This window comes from Hyperolius riggenbachi, chromosome 4 (genome assembly GCF_040937935.1).
Source record: "Hyperolius riggenbachi isolate aHypRig1 chromosome 4, aHypRig1.pri, whole genome shotgun sequence".
NCBI lineage: Eukaryota > Metazoa > Chordata > Amphibia > Anura > Hyperoliidae > Hyperolius > Hyperolius riggenbachi.
Window position 1 is genome coordinate 203,876,233 of NC_090649.1, and position 19,155 is coordinate 203,895,387.

General features: G+C 42.7%; 1 protein-coding gene across 1 annotated transcript; it reads right to left on the bottom strand.

Annotated features, from left to right (window-relative positions):
• Positions 1-4,274: 4,274 nt before the first annotated feature.
• Positions 4,275-17,521, bottom strand: LOC137570629 (phospholipid scramblase family member 5-like). Its single transcript, XM_068279328.1, has 5 exons — positions 17,445-17,521; positions 12,700-12,811; positions 7,812-7,911; positions 4,442-4,500; positions 4,275-4,352 (listed from the first exon to the last, which is right to left on the bottom strand). The coding sequence occupies exons 1-5, from the start codon at positions 17,498-17,500 to the stop codon at positions 4,326-4,328; spliced, it is 354 nt and encodes a 117-aa protein (XP_068135429.1). The 5' UTR covers positions 17,501-17,521; the 3' UTR covers positions 4,275-4,325.
• Positions 17,522-19,155: the final 1,634 nt, after the last annotated feature.

The window sequence follows — 19,155 nt, forward strand, 5'->3', positions numbered from 1 at the left end:
AAGGGCTTAATAACTAATTGGGGGTTTATTTTTTAATGTATGTCCGTGTATTTTTGACCACTAGATGTTCCAAAACTTTATCCTGTGTACTGTTCAGTGATGAGTATGTGTTTGTGAATGAACACAGGCATCTTGCTGATGCTGGTGATTATTTATTTATATATATATATATATATATATATATATATATATATATATATATATATATATATATATATATATATATATATATATATATATATATATATATATATATATATATATATATATATATATATATATATATATAGACACCACTGATTTTTTTCAGGGGCGTATATGTACCACTCATCAGGAACTGGTTAAATTGCAAAACCATTTATGCAGCATGCAGCAGCAGCACTGATACTTGTTTATAACCACCTTTTTAGGGCTAACTGCAATATTTAATTGCAAGATCATTACCAGTTCACTACATCATGTTGTATTACTTGGAAGCAAAAGCATTCATCCCCCCTTTTCCTCTCCTTAAAAGTCACTTTAATATTCAGCCACCTTAAAAATGTGACTATTCCTAAAGCAAGAGTCCTTGCTCACACTGTGCAAGCTCCTTCCAGGTAGCTGACTTCAGGTCACCTAGCATGCTCCAGTCACAGTTAGCCTATCAGAGACAGGGCTACCAAATAATATATTATTCACACAACTTCTGTGATAAATTAGCATACCTTATATACTCAAGTATAAGCCTAATTTTTAAACTCAGAGTGTGCTGAAATGTTACCCCCTCGCCTTGTATATGAGTCAGTGGAGTAGAACGGAAGGTGGAGCAGGTTTTGTTACTGCCAGAGGAGCATAAGGATCGTGCACTAGTGATCCTGCTCTTGCCAGTTGACTTGCTGCTGTGTCTGTGTGCCCCATCCCCTGCAACATGGGGTGCAGAGTACTCTGCTCAAGACTACAGTGTGGGCATTCTTCCTGTGTGGCAATCGCAGTGTATGATGTTATTTAGTGGGATCTTGAGACACAACTGTATCATCCTTGGAGCACATCTGGCTATGGGGAGGGGGGCTGACTTGTACTGGGGGCACATCTGGCTACAGTGGAGGGGGCTATACTGTGAAGGGGGTTTATAAACAAGTCAATCACTTTTTCCTGGTTTATGAGGTAAAAGTGGGTACCTCGGCTTATACACTGGTCAGCTTATATGTGAGTATATACAGTAAATAGCAAATTTCTGGGGTTGTGTTGATCTCATGTGATGTGGTTGTGGTATGTTGTTATGACAGGGCAGAAAATCACCAATCGTTAGTCATAACTGGAGGATGTTTGGTGAAATGTCATCAAGAGGTGAGCTAAGCTTCCATTAGTGGTCTTTTTACATTACCTCCGCTGGATTGCAGTGCAATGGACAATATTATTGCATTGCTTTAAGAGGCCTGATGTAGGAGGAATAGCACTGGACATGTAAATTTCCAATTTTTATACAATGACAAAATTCTGGACGGGAGGGCACAATACTGAGGTTGTACTTGCAAGGCATCAGCATGAGAAGCAAGATGAAGTTGCTACTACAGATATAAATGTGTGTCCTAGACACTATGATATACCAGATGTAAACTTTGTATGTTCAGCTAACTGTACACAGTGCATAGATTACATACATGTATTGCCTTTCAACTTTTTTTGGGGGGGGGGGGCTGAAGGTGGTCTTTAATACTAACAGTTGACCCTAATATGAAACAAAATTTTATACTAACCATTCGATGCTTTCATACATACAGACACCATCTTACCTGCTCCCACACAGCTACAGGGATGGTTACACTAGGATTCCTGTATGGGTTCTCTTTATTCCTAAGTGTCCCAGATGGGGGAGGAGCTTCCTGCGGGGGTGGGCAAGCTTCCTGCGTACGGCGAGCTGGGCTTATTGTGGCTGGGAGGATGGGCTTCCTTTTTGCAGCCAAAAGGGCCTTTTTATGGGTGTTTAAAAAGGAAGGTGCTTGGGCACAATCTCTCCCCCCCCCCCCCCCCCTTCCCAAACACACACACCTGCCTAGATTATGTTAGGAACTTTAGGTGTTGAGTCCCTTGTGGTATATTTAGAGAAGTGAATTGCAGTGTTATGTAGTATTTCATGTCTTTATAAATAGAGCATGTAATAATTTTAAGTTTTATTTCACAGTAAAGCTGTGTAATAGCATACAAATACATAGTACAAATCAAAGTTGGCATCAATAAAAATTGAGTTTCAAAACAATCAACAGTTCCAGATATACAGACAACTGAAAACAGAGGTGCAGTGAAAGTAGATTGGGCTTTTGTTTCCCTGCCTGTTAGTGACACCTCTGTCAAAGTGAAGGACCAAAGAAGAGTTTCAGGAGGTAAGAGGGTTGAGGCTAGGTCTGAACTCAGGAAAATATGAAAGGCCCCTAGATGGCTTGTCAGGCAATTCTTCAGATGCTAATTTTCACATTAAATGGGTATGCTACAGGTACACTTTTAAACTTTAACACACAAAGAAAGAAATATTGCAATAAGTTGATCACATTTACAATTATATATATATATATTTATGAAAAAGTTGTAAATTGATTTAATGTGTAATGAAGCCATGTAGTCTGATACATGATGTGTTAGAAATATATATTGACCATAACTGACTATTACATAAGTGCTGTGCTAAAGTTTTAGACATGCGGAGGTGTTGCACGGCGGCAGAGGACCGCTACAAGTTACGTCTGACTATGGCTCCGCCGTGCCCAGATATGACTCCATGAGGAGGATGCACGTCCAGCACTGGCACGGGGCGCTAGCAAGTGCCTGACCGGTGCAGGAGAGCAGCTGACATTCAAAAATGGGGAGAAAAAGTCACATATTCTGAATACAGGGAGCCCCCGACTTATGAACACCTGCCAATACGACCCGCCACGATGTTGGGCCTCCCAGCGTTCTCCCAGTCTTGTCCAGACAGGACACCAAGGGGGACACAGGAAGACATTTGGGGACACAAAAAGTACATGGTAATTAGGGGGAAGAACATCTACAAGACGCCCCTGGACAATGAACATACAAGGATTAGAGTGTTTTTTGCCCCCTGGTTTTTGTCCTCTCTTCCTAGGTGCATCTTATATTCTGGAGCGTCTTATATTCTGAAAAATATGGTAATTTTTATTATTGAGTCTGTTTTCAACTACATGAACTGACAGCCTAAATCCACAATATAACAGTTTTTCGGGGAGAAATTATCTGGTTTTGAAGATAAAGGATGGTTTTACACCAAATAATCATTTACTTTGGATCTTTTTCTGTTTGTGTGCTTTGTAGGTGGGTTTATTGATAAATAAATAGCCATTGCATCATGTTTGATTAAAGCATACCTTAAGGAGATGGGGGAAAAAATAGATACTCAAGTTGTAAGAAGCATCCCCCCATTCCAGCGCTGAACATATTCAACAAAAGCTTGTCGAATGTATGTTCTCGTGGCCGTGCTCCCATCTGTGTATGAGCACGGCCGTACTGCACATGCTCAAGTAAAGTCTGTGCATGCCCAGTAGCAAGAAACTGCTTGTACACAGCTTTTTCCTCAATGCATGAGTGACTTATTTGCTACTGGGCATACGCAAACCGTACTTGCAGATGGGTATTACGGTCATGCTCGTACACAAATCATAGTGCAGGCACAGAGATGTAGAGGCTCCTGGCCTGCAGCTTTGGGTTCATGGAGCATCTGGGAGGCCTCTGGAGCATCCTGAGAAGAAATTAATATAAAAAAAAAACTTCTACACACCTGGGGCTTCCTCCAGCTCCCTCAGCGCCGTCCTCTGCCTCCTCGATCTTCCGTACAGGCTCCCGGTATCTTCGGCACTTGGGGCTTACTGCTCATTTGCGGCCGGGCTGTGTGCGCCCACACCGCCGTAATTCAGTTTCCGGGAGCTCTCAGCGCCTGCAGTTGCACTGCGCATGCTTTGACTGTCCCCTACTGGCAGAGGATACTGGGACCCTGTACGGAAGATCGAGGAGGCAGAGAACGGCGCTGAACGAGCGATCAGGCCGGAGGGAACTGGAGGAATCCCCAGGTATGTATGATTTTTTTTTTCTTTTACAATTGCCTAAAACATTTGCACAGCAACATATACACACAGCCCAGAAACATACACGCAGCCCATCCTTTGAATCCCATGGGACAAAGCAATATATATATTATTCTTATGGTCATGAGCAAACTTACTGCTATTGCATGCAAGTGTATAAACAATAGATACATTTCACATCTCTGAAAGATTACGCGTTTTGACGGGATGAAGTTTTACGTTTTGTGGCGTCTGCCATACTCTTCTGTCTTCTTTTCAACTCATCTCAAAAAACATGTAATTCTGAAATTAAAATAACAATGAGTGTAGACTTTACTAATAAAAAAAACATGAAAAGTTTTTTTCCTGACAAATGCGAGGATATTGCTTACCAGCAAAAATGCTGCAGCTAAAAGAAGGGCTTTATCAGTTGGACTGACTGAACCTGAAACTGAAGAACAGAAAAGTGTATTTTAAAATGTAAAACAAAACCATCAACTTTACTCTTCAGGTTTAACTCTATGTTATAAAGGATATGAAACACATTTTAGTCATATTAGAGCCATTTTATCATGTTATTGAAAAATATCTTACCACTGGGACCCCCCCAAACCTCTTCAACAAGAGTTTGTTGAAGAGTGCACATGGCCGTGCTCCCATCCATGAACGAGTGCGGCTACACTGCATCCTGTGCCTGTGCAGTTTGGTCATGCTCATTCACAAACAGGAATGTGAACATCCAGAGGGTCCTGGATGTCCAGCGGTGGTCTCGAGAAGAATGTGGGAAGCCTCTGGAGTATACCAAAGTAATTGTCCAACTTTTTCTCGTAAGAGATAGCAGAGCTGAAATTGAAGACTGGACTTTTACTTACCTGGGGCTTCTTCCAGCCCTGTAGGCTTGTATGTCACTTGCTGTCGTCATGATCCTCATCCTCACTCAGCTAGTCGGCCTAATACAGCAGCCAAGACACCCAGGTCATGCAGGACTGTGGCCGGTAGTGTTCTGTACATACAAGGCTTGACGTAGTGTGCATGCGCAGAGTGCTCCTGGCCACAGGAACAAGATCATGGGCAAACACTGCTGGGCCACTGCTTGCTCAGTACAGCACGACTTGAGTGACTTGGCTGCTGTAGCAGCCCGAACAGCTGAGTGAGGAGGAGGACAGCGACTGGTATACTTTAAGGAACTCACAGGTTTTGCTTAAAAAATAAAATCAGATTCCTTGATGCAGCTTTGCTCTTGGCCAATCTCCTAGGGTCCCCTCCATAGGGGCTGGTTTGGTCAGCGGCTTCTGCGCATGCGCAATGCATGGCTGTGACACTCATAGTCACGCTCCCTTAGACAGGTGTGTTTTGTGCAGGCGCAGAAGCACTGCGCTTGTGCAGAACGCTCTCAGCCCATCTAAATCAATGAGCACATTCATACTCGCATTTATTTGCAATTTCTGCATGCAGGAGAAATATTACAGCAACGCAGCATTTTTCCACACACCGCACGGGTTATCTAAATCATCAGCTGCTGCGTGAAAACACATACATTGTGATGGAGGTAAAGGGGCATGGTGTTTGGGAAAACAACATGTGCATTGTCCACCCATTAACTCTTCTATGAATTCTCCCTGAAAGTTACTTTCTGCAGCAATTGGAGCAATAAAATTCACATAGCAGGAAATAAACTGTTAACTTACCTAGGCATCGTCCTATGAGTAATGCCACTTGTGAGGCTTATACCTGTGGGAAGTCTCTCCAAAATGTTCTTATTCAGTACATGTGCAAACAATAGGGCCTTGTTCACACCTAAGGCGGTTTCACCTTTTTTAAGCGCGGCGATTTGCAAAATCGCCCTAAAAGTGCTTGTGAAATGATTCCCTATGAGAAAGTGTTTACATCTGAGCGGTTCGATTCCGATCTGTTCAGCAAAGCGCTGCCTGTACCATTTTTGGGGCGATTTGCCTCAATGGAATGTATAGAGAAATTGCAAAACGCTTTGTATAGCAATTTCCCCAGCGCTTTCATAAAAAAATACATTGTATTTATTCATTTCCGGGTGAAAGAGTTCACTTCCTGACTGATGCCAGGAAGTGAAAAAACAGAATAGCCCTGCAAAAGCGCTTTGAAAAGCGCTTTATAAAAAATCGCTGGCATCGGCGATTTTGATTTTAGATGTGAACAAAGCCTCATGGTCCATTAGAGAAACCAGTGGATGCAGCCCTATTGTGCAATCCTGTTTATTTCGGGAGGCAATCTCTTTTCTCTCCGACAGATGTTTAGCTTGGCCAAACTGCACATACGACCCTATGGAAGTGATAGAAGGTATGGTATACTTCCCACAGCGCCCAGGGACAAATCAGTTGGCATAAACAATTCTATCTTAGGTAATTGCTTGTGGGTTTTGCTTATGACTGCTGAAGATAGGTTATCTCAGTACCAAAGACTGAAAGCCAAAAAAATTATTAATGAACACGCCAGAACTTTAATATTTGTACATACTGGATGGATAGTGTACTGGTTAAAGACACCACCTTTGACACATGAGACCAGGGTTTGAAGCTAGTTAGAGAGATTAGGGTTAGGTGCCAGAAAGGCAGGGACATTGGAAGAGGTTAACATTGGGGAGATTATAAGGTTATGCATCAGGAAGAGGTAACTGTTAGGAAGATTGATTAGGGTCATGCAAATAACACAGGGAGGCGCACTGAATGCAGACAAATACATTGTTGCAAGCGGACATGAAATATAGCATCAGTAATTGTTTTGCTGATGCTTAACTTATGGAGAACCAGCACCCAAACTTACCACTCCAAGGCCCATAATTCACTGTTTCTCCTGAGTTTTTACCTAGGTGACATTTTCACAACTTGTCAAAATACTTTTTTAAACCACCAACTTGCTTGGAAAACACTAAATAATTTTGATAGTACTTTTGTTCACTAACTTTTAGGTACTTTTTCAGTTGTATAATGTTTAAATTTTTTTAAAGAGAATATGAAAATTATCTCATAGGAGATAACTCAGGATAAAAAGTTAATAGCATATGGGCCCAAATCCGTATGTACTCGTTCGTAAAACTGATTTATAACATTTGATGAAGAAATAGCAGAACTGCTGCTCATAGCAATGAATAATCTGCACCCTCAAAGAGTAAGGCCTGGAACCTCAGCCCACTACCAATCACAAATCACTAGTGTTTTGAATTTGTGTTTTGTAAGCGATTTCATGAGGGGTTTCCAGCGATTTTGGTAGTGATTTAAAAAAGTATACGTTTTTTTGCCAACGATTGTGATAGCGATTTGTGATTGGTGATTTTAATTCTGATTGGTCCTTTCTATTTACTATATGTTTTTTGCAGTGATTTAAAACCGCACACAAATCGATATGTGTTGCAATTCATGAGCGATTTGCCAGCGCTTATATACTTTACATTGAAGAGTAAACGCTCCCAAAATGCTGCATGTCCTGCGACGGCGATTTTGCTAATAGCAATCACTACTGTGGAAGTTACATTTATCTGCATTGTTTCGGGAAATCGCTAGCAATTTAAAGTGCTCCCTAAAAAACTCAAAAAAGCGCTCTAGTGGGTTCCAGCCCTTATAACTAAGCACTTTCATCCATCCTCTATCTCAGCTGAAGATGAGGGATTTTTTTTTTTTTAAATAAGTCAACATAATCCTCAGGTAGTGCACTAGACCTGCATCATAGCTATATACTATGCCCACAACAACGTCACACCATGGAGATATGATGGCAATCATTTCCACTTACTGTCTAGGCCAAAGAAGTCGTGGTCCATGTTATAATCCTCATTAAATCCTGGCCACCTCTTCCAAATGATCGCCAAGAGCTGTCCCTCCAGAGTTGTGACCTGTGCACAAACACATGACCTGTGTGCGCTCACATCACAAATGTTACGGCGCTAATGAAATCTGAATATGCATCATTTTCTTGATTCATCATTTCTGCCATAACACCATGCTGAAGTGTATTATTAGCATAATGGTATGAGAGGCATAATGGCACTTCACGTTTAATTAATATTCATAAACATATCCTACAAAAGTGGTGCAACTGTGTGAAAAAGATAAAAAAGAAAGACTGCTTTGTTTTGGGTTGAAATCTTAAAGCTGAATGCGGAGCAGAAACTTTATCAAAGATTTTATATGCATACAACATTTTTGCTTAAATAACTGGATTTTAAAGGTCCATCCACATATCCAATTTTTATCTGCAGATGACGGGCCAATTTTACCATCTCTTTGTAGTATGAGGACCACCAGATTTTGAATACTAAAGCTGGGTACACAGAAGATAAATCTTTGAAAAGTGAAAGATCAAAGATAAAATCTGCAGATAATCTTTGTTAAAAAAAAGTTCACGCAAGACCTCAAAAGAGCTGGACCAAAGATATTTAAAGCAGCACTGTCACCATAAAAATCAAATTTTAACAGCATTCAAAACTTTTTCTGCTGTTATGATTTGGAGTTATCACATACTTAAGGAGCACTGGCCCTTTAGTAGTCAGTGCCAAACAGTTGCATGCTGGGGGTTCTTTTTAACTATAATATATTCCTCATCTTCCATTTATTTCCCTGCCTAGCTGCTTATCAGCTGCAAGGCTGAGGTGACTCAGCGATTGGAGGAGAAAAGAAAAAAAAATGTAAAGGGCAGAAATGACATCAGAATTTAGCCTAAACTGTTGGCAAAAGACATGGTTCCCACCAGGGACAGAATTTTCTTCATTTACTATATATAATTCACTGAAATCAAAACGTGGACAGTACAATACATGTGTTATGTAAGTAGATCAAGTATTTATCTACTTATATATGTGTTTTTTTTCCCCTGGCATAGTATGGCTAATCCTACTGCTTTAACTCTCAATCTGTCAGATTCGTCCTGGTGGATCTGCAGATGACTGTCCGTTAAACAAAGTGTGTATGAGATCTCCAGATATCATAGACTATGAAAGCATTTTTGGGGTTTTTTGCAGATACTGATCTTTTGCATGTGTACAGCATCTTTAGAAAGATCATTCTTTCAAACCTTCCTGACAAACCTATGCGACAGATACATTTTCTCAGTTTGCAAAGATTTTTTATCTGATGGGTGTAATCAGCTTGAGAATAAACTGTGTAGGTGCGCTCTCATACTACATGGAAGGTGGTAAAATTGGTCTGTGATCTTTCATTTTCCAAAGACTTTTATCTCATGTGTGTACCTAGCTTAAGGACTTTTTCACACTATCAGCCTTGAAATCGCAAACACGCTACATGTACCATTTTCTGAGTGCTTTGCCTCAATGGAAGGTATAGGGAAATCGCAAAGCACTTGAAAAAGCACTTTGTATAGCGATTTCCCGAGTGCTTTTATGAATAAATACTTTGTATTTATTAATTTCCAGGTTAAAGAATTCACTTCCTGACTAATGTCAGGAAGTGAAAAACATCATCACTGAGCAAAAGCTCTTATAAAAGCGCAAATCGCAGCTCAGTGATAGCGCTGGCGATTTATAATGTGAGCAAAGCCTAAGGGTACTTATGTATTATCCCATCTGGAAAGTTTGGCAGCTTTTTGTTAAAGTTCTGTTTGCTCCCGCAGGAAGATCTGAAAGCTGAAAGTCCCAGCTTTCTGTTGCATTGGGTCCTGAGTCAATATGATGCTCTGTTCCCAAGTTATGGGATTTTGAAGGAGGGGTGTCCCCTGAACTTGGCGTGCATTTTCCCATAGAAGCCCATTTTAGCATTCCCACCAGTGTTGCCAACTCATCCCTTTAAATAACTTACACATACTGTATAAATTACCGTAGATTCCAGCGTATAAGACGACTGGGCGTATAAGATGACTGGGCGTATAAGACGACCCCCCAACTTTTCCAGTTAGAATATAGAGTTTGGGATATACTCGCCGTATAAGACCACCCCTCTTCCAATGCGCAACAAATAAACATTTTAAAAAATCATATACTGGTGCTATGTATTAACAGATACTGGTGCTGTACTGTATGTGGTACCCAGTATATAACAGTATATAGGCAATTGACTGGTTGGATTGGTCAATTCTCCCTCTCCCTAACGGATTGGTCAGCTCTCCCTGTCTACCTAGCACTTTATGGAAAAATAGATTGTGCTGTGCCCATAAAACACGCCTCTTTCACCCTTCTGGCCCACCCTTGTATCCTATTTACCTCCTTCTCTGCCTCTCAGATCTCGCACATGTGCGCCTGCGCCACTTCACTACAGTCCTCAGCACCGAGATCTGAGAGTCGGTAACAGGATACGGCATATCACCCAGCATCAATGACACCTGGCGTATAAGACGACCCCTGACTTTTCAGAAGATTTTCGAGGGTTAAAAAGTAGTTTTATATGCCAGAATATACAGTATACAGGTTTTGTGGCTAGTTAGGTGCAGTTTAGGCAGTGATTGTGTGTCAGTAGCCCCAGAACCTGTGTATATTATTTATTTGTCAGTATATAAAGGCATGATATGGTAACCCAGATTCCCATACCTGATTCCCACTCATGTATTGTGTTTTGTCTAATATGCCTTTGCACAACATGCTAGATTTAAATCAATTTAACATTTCAATTATAGTCGGTGAAAGTACATAAAAACATTAAAATGTGCATAAACATAATCCCCATGCTTTTGTTTGAAGGGGGGTGTAACTACTGCATAGAAGCAGAAATGTAAAACGCACAATCGTGCATAAAGCCGCAAAAGTATGTTCCACTGTGAGTATAAAAAATGCACACAAATGCATTGCATTTGTTTACCAATGAATGTATTTTTATGTACCCTTCTTTCACTGTACATCACCACAAAAGATTATGGCGCTACAAATCATAATTACTAATAATAAAATTGCATTTCTGTATAGAATACTTGCAATACCACCATACTATGGTGTTATGCATACGGATATTGCTTATACAGTATTAATATCAATAACATCCTAAAGTTGGCCCTGTAGGAAGAGAAAAAGTCCTAATCTGGAATATATATTATTATGAGCGTCAACACCTTTTGAATGCTATGAACAGATTGTGTAGATAAATTCTCATACTATGTGGAGTTGATAAAATTAGTTAGTGATTGGCCATTACAAAATGTAATGTGTGTACCAGGCTTTAGAGTGGATCCATATTGGACGAGGCCCCTACTTGATAATTCTTTTCTCCATTTTTAAAGCATTGTTTGCTTGTTAAAAAAATATCTGTTCCCTCTGGCCACTAACGATACAATTTCTAGCGAAAAAATCGTTTGAGCAATCAGAAATTCTGATTGGAAGTGAAATCGTTCACTACACCATCAACAAACCAATCTTTGTTTCCCATCTATCACAACCAACAAGAAAATCAAAATTTTGGTTCAACGAAAATCCAATTGGACGACTGTTTTTATAATCATTTGTAATTGACTGTGGCCATCAACAGATATTATTTACAACTAATCCGATCAGAATTTGTGATCGCTCGAACAATTTTTCGCTAGAAATTAGACCGTTAGTGACTACCTTTAAGGTGGCCATTAATGATCCAATTTCTAGTGAAAAGTTGTTCGAGCGATCAGATAAAGGTGGCCACTAATGGTCCAATTTCTAGCAAAAAATCGTTTGAGCGATCAGAAATTCTGATCGGAAGAAAAATCGTCCACTACACCATCAGCAAACCAATCTTTGCTTCCCATCTATCACAACCAATCAAGAAAATCCAAATTCTGGTTTGAAAAAAATCCAATCGGACGACTATTTTTATAATTATTCATAATCCGTTGTGCCCATCAGCAGAGATTATTTACAACCAATCCGATCAGAATTTCTGGTCGCTTGAATGATTTTTTGCTAGACATTGGACCGTTAGTGGCAACCTTTAGGGTGGATTGGTGCTGTGCACGTTGCATAACGCACATTTTGTAATAATGTGTGTAAACTGCTATGGACACTGCGCACATTATATCATACATGTTAACTGAAAGCCTACAACACAGAGATGTTAACATACCTATAGAATTGTATGGGCAGCGAGCTGACATGCAGAATTATTCAGCAAAGCTATGGATATAGTGTGAATGCACCCTAATACAAATATGGTGAAAAGGCTGGCCAAGAATTATGAAATGTAGAGAAAAGACCTGTGTTTATAAATAGGCCTTAAGGTGTTTTGGGTTGCTTCCTGGACAGCAAAGTGGATCCAAATACAAAAGCTGTAAATCAGCTGACAATAGTGTATTTTCTTGACCATGGTTTACTTTCTTTATTTTCCATGCTAGACACTGTGGAGTGTCTATAAATACCCCTGCATAAGAGGAATGAGACATAAAGTTACAGGAGAGTAGAGAAGTTGTCTATTATAACCCATCAGATGATAGTTTTTCTAAGCTGCGTTAGAAGAAATAATAGCTGTAATTTGAACAGGTTTTCAGCTTGACATCTCCGCTGTTCATTTGTTTTACAGTGCAGAAAAATAACAGTACCAGGAGTGTTAGGATGATCACAGCTACTCTGCCTCTTACAAGGCTATGCCATCGCCACCTGGAAGCTGGCTAAAAATAGTTTCCTGGTAAAAACTTGTTTATATGGCATCCATGGAGAGCACACATGTGCAGTGTTTTTACTGACAACTCAAGGCAGCTACTGCTACTTTATTGTTACCTGAAATTCCTGGTCAGAATGACAGCGAGCTGCACTCCAGGAGCCTCGGATCTCCATAGTTCTTGTCCCCTCTGAGTTGTGTATTGACAGACATGGACTGAACAAACTCCACCTGAGCAAAAAGTGGAACAATTGGAGTGAACAAACCATCAACCATAGGGGAAAAAAAGCACAATTACTGGGAAATTTGTTGAATTTTTTTGAATCTTGTTTGATTTTTTGACGTTTTGAATAGTTTTTTTGTAATGCAATTACAATGCAGCAATTCCTTCAGAGAGTCTGTTGAAAGTCAGCAGAGATAATAAGGCTTTATTCACATCTAAAATTGAAATCGCTGTCACCAGCAATTTCGATTTTGTAACAGATTTTTTTTTTCCTCTCCCAGCGCTTACCTGCACGCTTCGATTTTTTGTAAAGCGCTTTTCTAAGCACTTTGGAAGAGTGATTTGTTTGTTCACTTCCTGACGCAAGTCAGGAAGTTAACTCTTTGACCCAGAAAACAATAAATACAATGTATTTATTCTTAAAAGCGCTGAGGAAATCGCTTAACCAAGTGCTTTTCAAGCATTTTGTGATTTCCCTATACCTGCAAATATAGGGAAATCGCCCCAAAAATGGTACAGGCAGCACTTTGGTTTCAGAATCGAACCGCTCAGATGTGAACACTCTCTTAGGGAATCATTGCACAAGCGTTTTAAAGGTGATTTTCAAAATCGCTGGTGCAAAAAAAAAGGCAAAAACGCCCTAGGTGTGAACAAGCCCTAACAGTGGAGTTTTCTGAAACACGCCACGAGATCAAAACATTATCTTTAGTAGTTTTCCAGTACAGGAAGAGTTAAAAAAAACTTCAGTTGTTATCTATGCAAAAGAGCTTCTCTGATCTATTCAGTCGAATACAGTCCTGTTTCCTAAAGCACTTAAACAGCAAAGAAACCGTGAGAGACCCGATCCTATTGAGGTTTCCTTCTCTATTCTAATGTCCCCATTGCTGAGCACGGCCCCCCAGAAGATTAGCGACAAGGCATTGTGGCTTATCAGATCATCTTCCTTGTATATGGCTGCGCAATAGCCGACCGAGTCCACCTGTGCAAGCGCAGTAAGGTGGACCTGCGGGCTCCGTGCTATTGTGCATGTGCGGGCGGGCGCTCGAGGCTACAGAGTAGCCAATCATGCAGAAGTGAAGCTGCCCAATTCGGAGGGGCAGTGCTCTGTAACGGGGGGCTGCCGACAAGAGAGGAAGCCTCAGTAGGATCCTGTGGCTTCCCTCTGTGCAGGCTAAGAATTTGTTTTGAACATGAGCTTCACTTTAACAGTTCCAAGTGTCTTTGCAGGCTGAGGCTTTGTTATGATCTCTGCCACCGTGTCCTTGGTTGGACAAGTAGTCAGTCTGTCTTTGCTTTGCTTTGCTTTAGGCTTGGTTCACATTAAGACGCATCCGCCCGTACGCTTGCGTTCCGCTCCGTGAGCGGAGCGGGAATAGAAGGTCCCGATATGTTGGGAACATCTGCTCCGATGAGCGGGTCGCAGGAAACGGAACGGAGAGGAACGTAGCAATGTAAACTTTCCCATAGGGAAAGCATTGCTGCGGCTTCTGCGTTCCGCTCATCCGAGTGGAAAGTAGGCTGAAAACAGCCTAATGTGAACCGAGCCTTATGGCCCATACTCACAGGCTACATTTGTGGCCTGTCGCCAGCACACGTGAGCGTGTGCGCGACAGGCCGGCGACAGCTCGTCGCCAGGTCCCTCCGCGTACACACGTGGAAGAGGGATCAGCTGTGTGACGGAAGCTGTCGCCGACGTTCCTCCCCCGCCGCCGGAAGCTCCGTGTTCTGGAGAGAGGTTGCTGTCGCTAGTCCGCATACTCACGCGGACTAGCGACAGTTGCGGCAAAGTTGCGGAGGCAGGCTATTGACCGCGCCAATCGCCCGGCGACAGCAGCGACGAGCGACGTTTCGGGGTGCGCGCCCGTGTTGCGCCTTATACTCACGGGCGACCTGTCGCCGCAACACGCATGCGCCGCGTGTTGCGGCGACAATTGTAGCCCGTGAGTATGGGCCATTACTCATGTGTACCATCAGTGTTAGACTTGACTTTAAAAGTCCACTTATGCCTAGAACCCACTAGAAGCGCTTTTCTGAGTGCTTTGTGGTTTGAAAAGTTCTTACTAATGTAATGCTATGGGTGTGTATGGATGTGTTTGAGCAATTTGATTTTATAAAAAGACCCCATAGCATTGCATTAGCAAGAGCTTTTTCAAATCACTAGCGCTTAGAAAAGGCTTCTAGTGGGTTTGCCACTTACTGCCATTAGCTTTACTCCATGCTGATTGTTCTGTGAGCTTTCAGGTTTGGTTCACTGGTTTGAGAGACTTAACCACTTGAGGACCCACCCTTTACCCCCCCTTAAGGACCAGCGCTGTTTGTTGGGATCTGTGCTGGGTGGGCTCTGCAGCCCCCAGCACAGATCAGAGGGCACGCAGAGCGATCAGATCGCCCCCCTTTTTTCCCCCCTATGGGGATGATGTGCAGGGGGGGTCTGATCGCTCCTGCTGGTGGCATGTTGCGGGGGGGGGGGCACCTCAAAGCCCCCCTCCGCGGCGACATTCCCTCCCCCTCCCTCTCCTACCTTTCCCCCCAGTGATCCGGGCTGCACAGGACGCTATCCGTCCTGTGCAGCCAGTGACAGGACGTCCTCTGTCACATGGCGGCGATCCCCGGCCGCTGATTGGCCGGGGATCGCCGATCTGCCTTACGGCGCTGCTGCGCAGCAGCGCCGTACAATGTGAACAAAGCGGATTATTTCCGCTTGTGTTTACATTTAGCCTGCGAGCCGCCATCGGCGGCCTGCAGGCTATTCACGGAGCCCCCCGCCATGATTTGACAGGAAGCAGCCGCTCGCGCGAGCGGCTGCTTCCTAATGGTCCTGCAGCTGCCACTTTGCCGACGCACGGTATAAGCGTGCGGTCGGCAAGTGGTTAACCACTTGCCGACCGCACGCTTATACCGTGTGTCGGCAAAGTCTCAGAACTGAACTATAAAAAAAATATTTATACATACCTGTGGCTTCCTCCAGCCCCATCCGCTCGGATCGCTCCCACGCCTCCGACCTACGCTGTCTGCAGCTTCGGGAACCGGGTCCTGTCACTGCCGTCAGTCAGCTCCAGCAGCAGCTGGAGAGATACGCAAAGAGCGCACTTCTCTTATGTCAGACTGGAGCTGACCGAAGTGTGGGGACCAGGTGAGCGTAGCTGCGGACAGCGGAGGACGGTGGCATGGGAGCGATCCGAGCGGATGGGCCTTGAGGAAGCCCCAGGTATGTATAAATCTTTTTATTACATTCAGCTCTGGTACACTTTAACGGTGTATGAAACTCAAAATTTAATTTCTGCTCTAAAAGATTACACACAGCATAATAACTTCTAGGAAAAATAACTGGTATAAAGTTACTAGTGATGTTAATAACTCAAAGTTCCACTTCACTCTGAGGCTAATTGATAAGAGTGCTGGGTGTCCTACAGAATTATCAGATTGTTTTGTGTTAGTATTTGCAGATCAAACAAAGCAGGGAAGGTTCTCTGCTTCCTCTTTGGGACTGGGAGCCACTACTATCAATTAGCTCATGGGAGCTCTAGTAACCTTATATCAGTCATTTTTTCTTAGAAGTTATTATCCTGTGTTTAGTCTTTTAAAGCAGAAATGACATTTTGAGTTATTAACCCTTCCAGTAACTTTGTACCAACACAATTCTTATGCTGTGTTTAATTTTTTTAGAGCAGATACATTGCCGCCGCAACTGTCGCTAGTCCGCGTGAATATGCGGACTAGCGACAGCAACCTCCATAAAGAACACGGAGCTTCTGGCGGGGGGAGGAGGAACGTCGGCGACAGCTTCCGTGGCACCGCTGATCCCTCTTCCGCGTGTGTACGCGGAGGGACGTGGCGACGAGCTGTCGCCGAACTGTCGCGCACACGCTCCCGTGTGCTAGCGACAGAGAAGAAAAGTTGCCCGTGAGTATGGGCCATAAGTGACTTTTTTTAGTGTCAACCTTCTTGTCTGTCTATATGTGGTGTATTTGGTTCATGTTACATCATCACATTATCTCTGACAACTTTAACAATGCCTCTTTTTCACGGGCAGTTGAAGGCAGTGAATTGACTGTCTTTCAGCTGCTCCTGTTTGGCAGTTGGGCACTTGGTAGCACTCGACATGGGCGGTGGACTGGCAGCCCTCTAATGAAGTTGCATCTTAGCACGGCAGTTGCCATCCTCAGACTCTATATGATATTTTTTTGTGGCATGTCAAGTGTTACATGTGGGCCAAAAAACTCTGGTGCTACTAAACGCCTCCATTCAGCTGCATGTAATTGTAGACGAAATGCGCTTTTGCCGGAGCCACATCAACCACATGACAAACCTAGGTAGTTGCCTAGGGCCTGGAGAGAGACTAGGGCCCTGGTGGATACTAGCACCCACCAAATCTAAGTAAATCTAAGTAAAGTAAATCTAAGTAATAAGCTGGGTGATCATCGGTGGTGGGCAAAAACTGCTATCGTGCCTAGTTCCAATCCCCATTCCTCTTCATCCTTTTCTGGCTGGGAGGCTGAATTCTTTTGCACAAAACACACAGTACAAAATAGTTGTTATTGTAATTCATATTCTTATTGAAACAAACACAGTGAAACTTTTTTCAATCATTACAGCGGGTCCAAGAGATGAGCTAAAAACAGTGTAACCTTCAGAAATTACCTCTGTTGCACGTAGCCCAGGAGATTGTTAGATGAGGTGTAAACTCTGATGACCATGAGACAGCAAAGCAAGCAGCAAATATCCACACGGTATGGTCTGCTGAACTTGAGCACTTCCTGTCTGCTCTGATCACAGAGGTGTAGGCAGCAGGAGCGGGCAGGACCACACAAATGCAGGCACAAACAGCTAGAATCTGCAATAAGTGAATATCATTATTATTATATAATTATTTAGTAATCACCATATATAGTACTGACATCTTCCGCATCACTTTACAGAGCATATTCAGTAGAGTCTTAGTTGTCTGGCATCAACTGGGATTATTATTATTTATTTATATAGCGCCAACATATTCCGCAGCGCTTTACAGAGCACAGTAAGACAACACGGGGAGCATAGGTACAACCAAAAAATATATAGCAGAGTCTCAAGCAGCACAAATATTTCAACAAAACCAGTAAACATTAGGAGGATGACCCTGCCCTTGCAAGCTTACAATCTAAAGGGTAGTGGGAGACACACTAGGTAAGAAGACAATGGGGGAAATGCATGAGGCAGTGAGCCTTTGCCTCTGAGTACATTGTGAACAGATAAGTAAACGAGCTAAAAAATGTTATAAGCTTGTCTGAAAAGGTGTGTTTTAAGAGTGCGTTTGAAAATGTCCAGGTTTGGAGCATGACGTACAGGTTGTGGAAGAGGGGTGATGCTCGTGTAAAGTCCTGGATGCGAGCATGAGAGGAGGTGATCAGCTTAGAGGCCAGGAGAATTTCTTGGAAGGAGCGAAGGTTGAAGATGGGACAATATCTAGAGATTAGTGAGGAGATGTAAGGAGGGGACAACTCATGTAGGGCTTTGTATGTTAGAGTCAGGAGTTTGAACTGGATCCTCTGGGTAATGGGTAACCAGTGGAGAGAACGGCACAGTGGGGCTGCATCAGAAGAGCATGTGGAGAGGTGAATGAGGCAGGCATCTGAATTTAGAAGGGATTGGAGAGGTGCTAGCCTTTTTTTTGGTAGACCACAGAGCTGGGTGTTGCAGTAGTCTAGGCGGGAGATGATTAAGACGTGTACAAGCATTTTGCTGGCTTCCTGTGTGAGGAAGGGACGTATACGGAATATATTTTTGAGCTGGAAATAGCAGGCGGTGGTTAATGAGGCAATGTGAGGTTTAAAGGAGAGCTCTGAGTCAAGTATAACCCCCAAGCAGCGGGCCTTAGAGGTCAAGGTTATTGTGGTGTTGTCTACAGTTATTGGCTTATGCCAGATAAGTGTGCTTTCTGGTTGCTTGAGACTCCATTAAAATAGGCCTAGCTCATACAGTGCTATACCCCACTCTATATACTGTACGTACCACCAACTCTGTGTTAAATATTAAAATACAGTAACTGAAAGTATATTAACCTTGGGGAAGCCATTTGACCCAGTCTTTAAATACAGTAGAGCCCACAAACAGCCTAAGAAGTTGGCCTTCATCACTGTGAGTACTGATGATTTGTGCTGGTTGGTTGAAACTACTAGTTAGTTGAGCTCCGGATAACTGAAACTACCGTATAGTCATGTTACTAACTGCCCCTCAGAGCAGCTCACATGTCCATCATAGTCTAAGGCCAATTTTAGGGGAAGCCAATTAACTCACTATATGTTTTTGCGATGTGGGAGGAAACTGGAGTGCCTGGAGGAACCCTACACAGGTAGAACATACAAACTCTGTG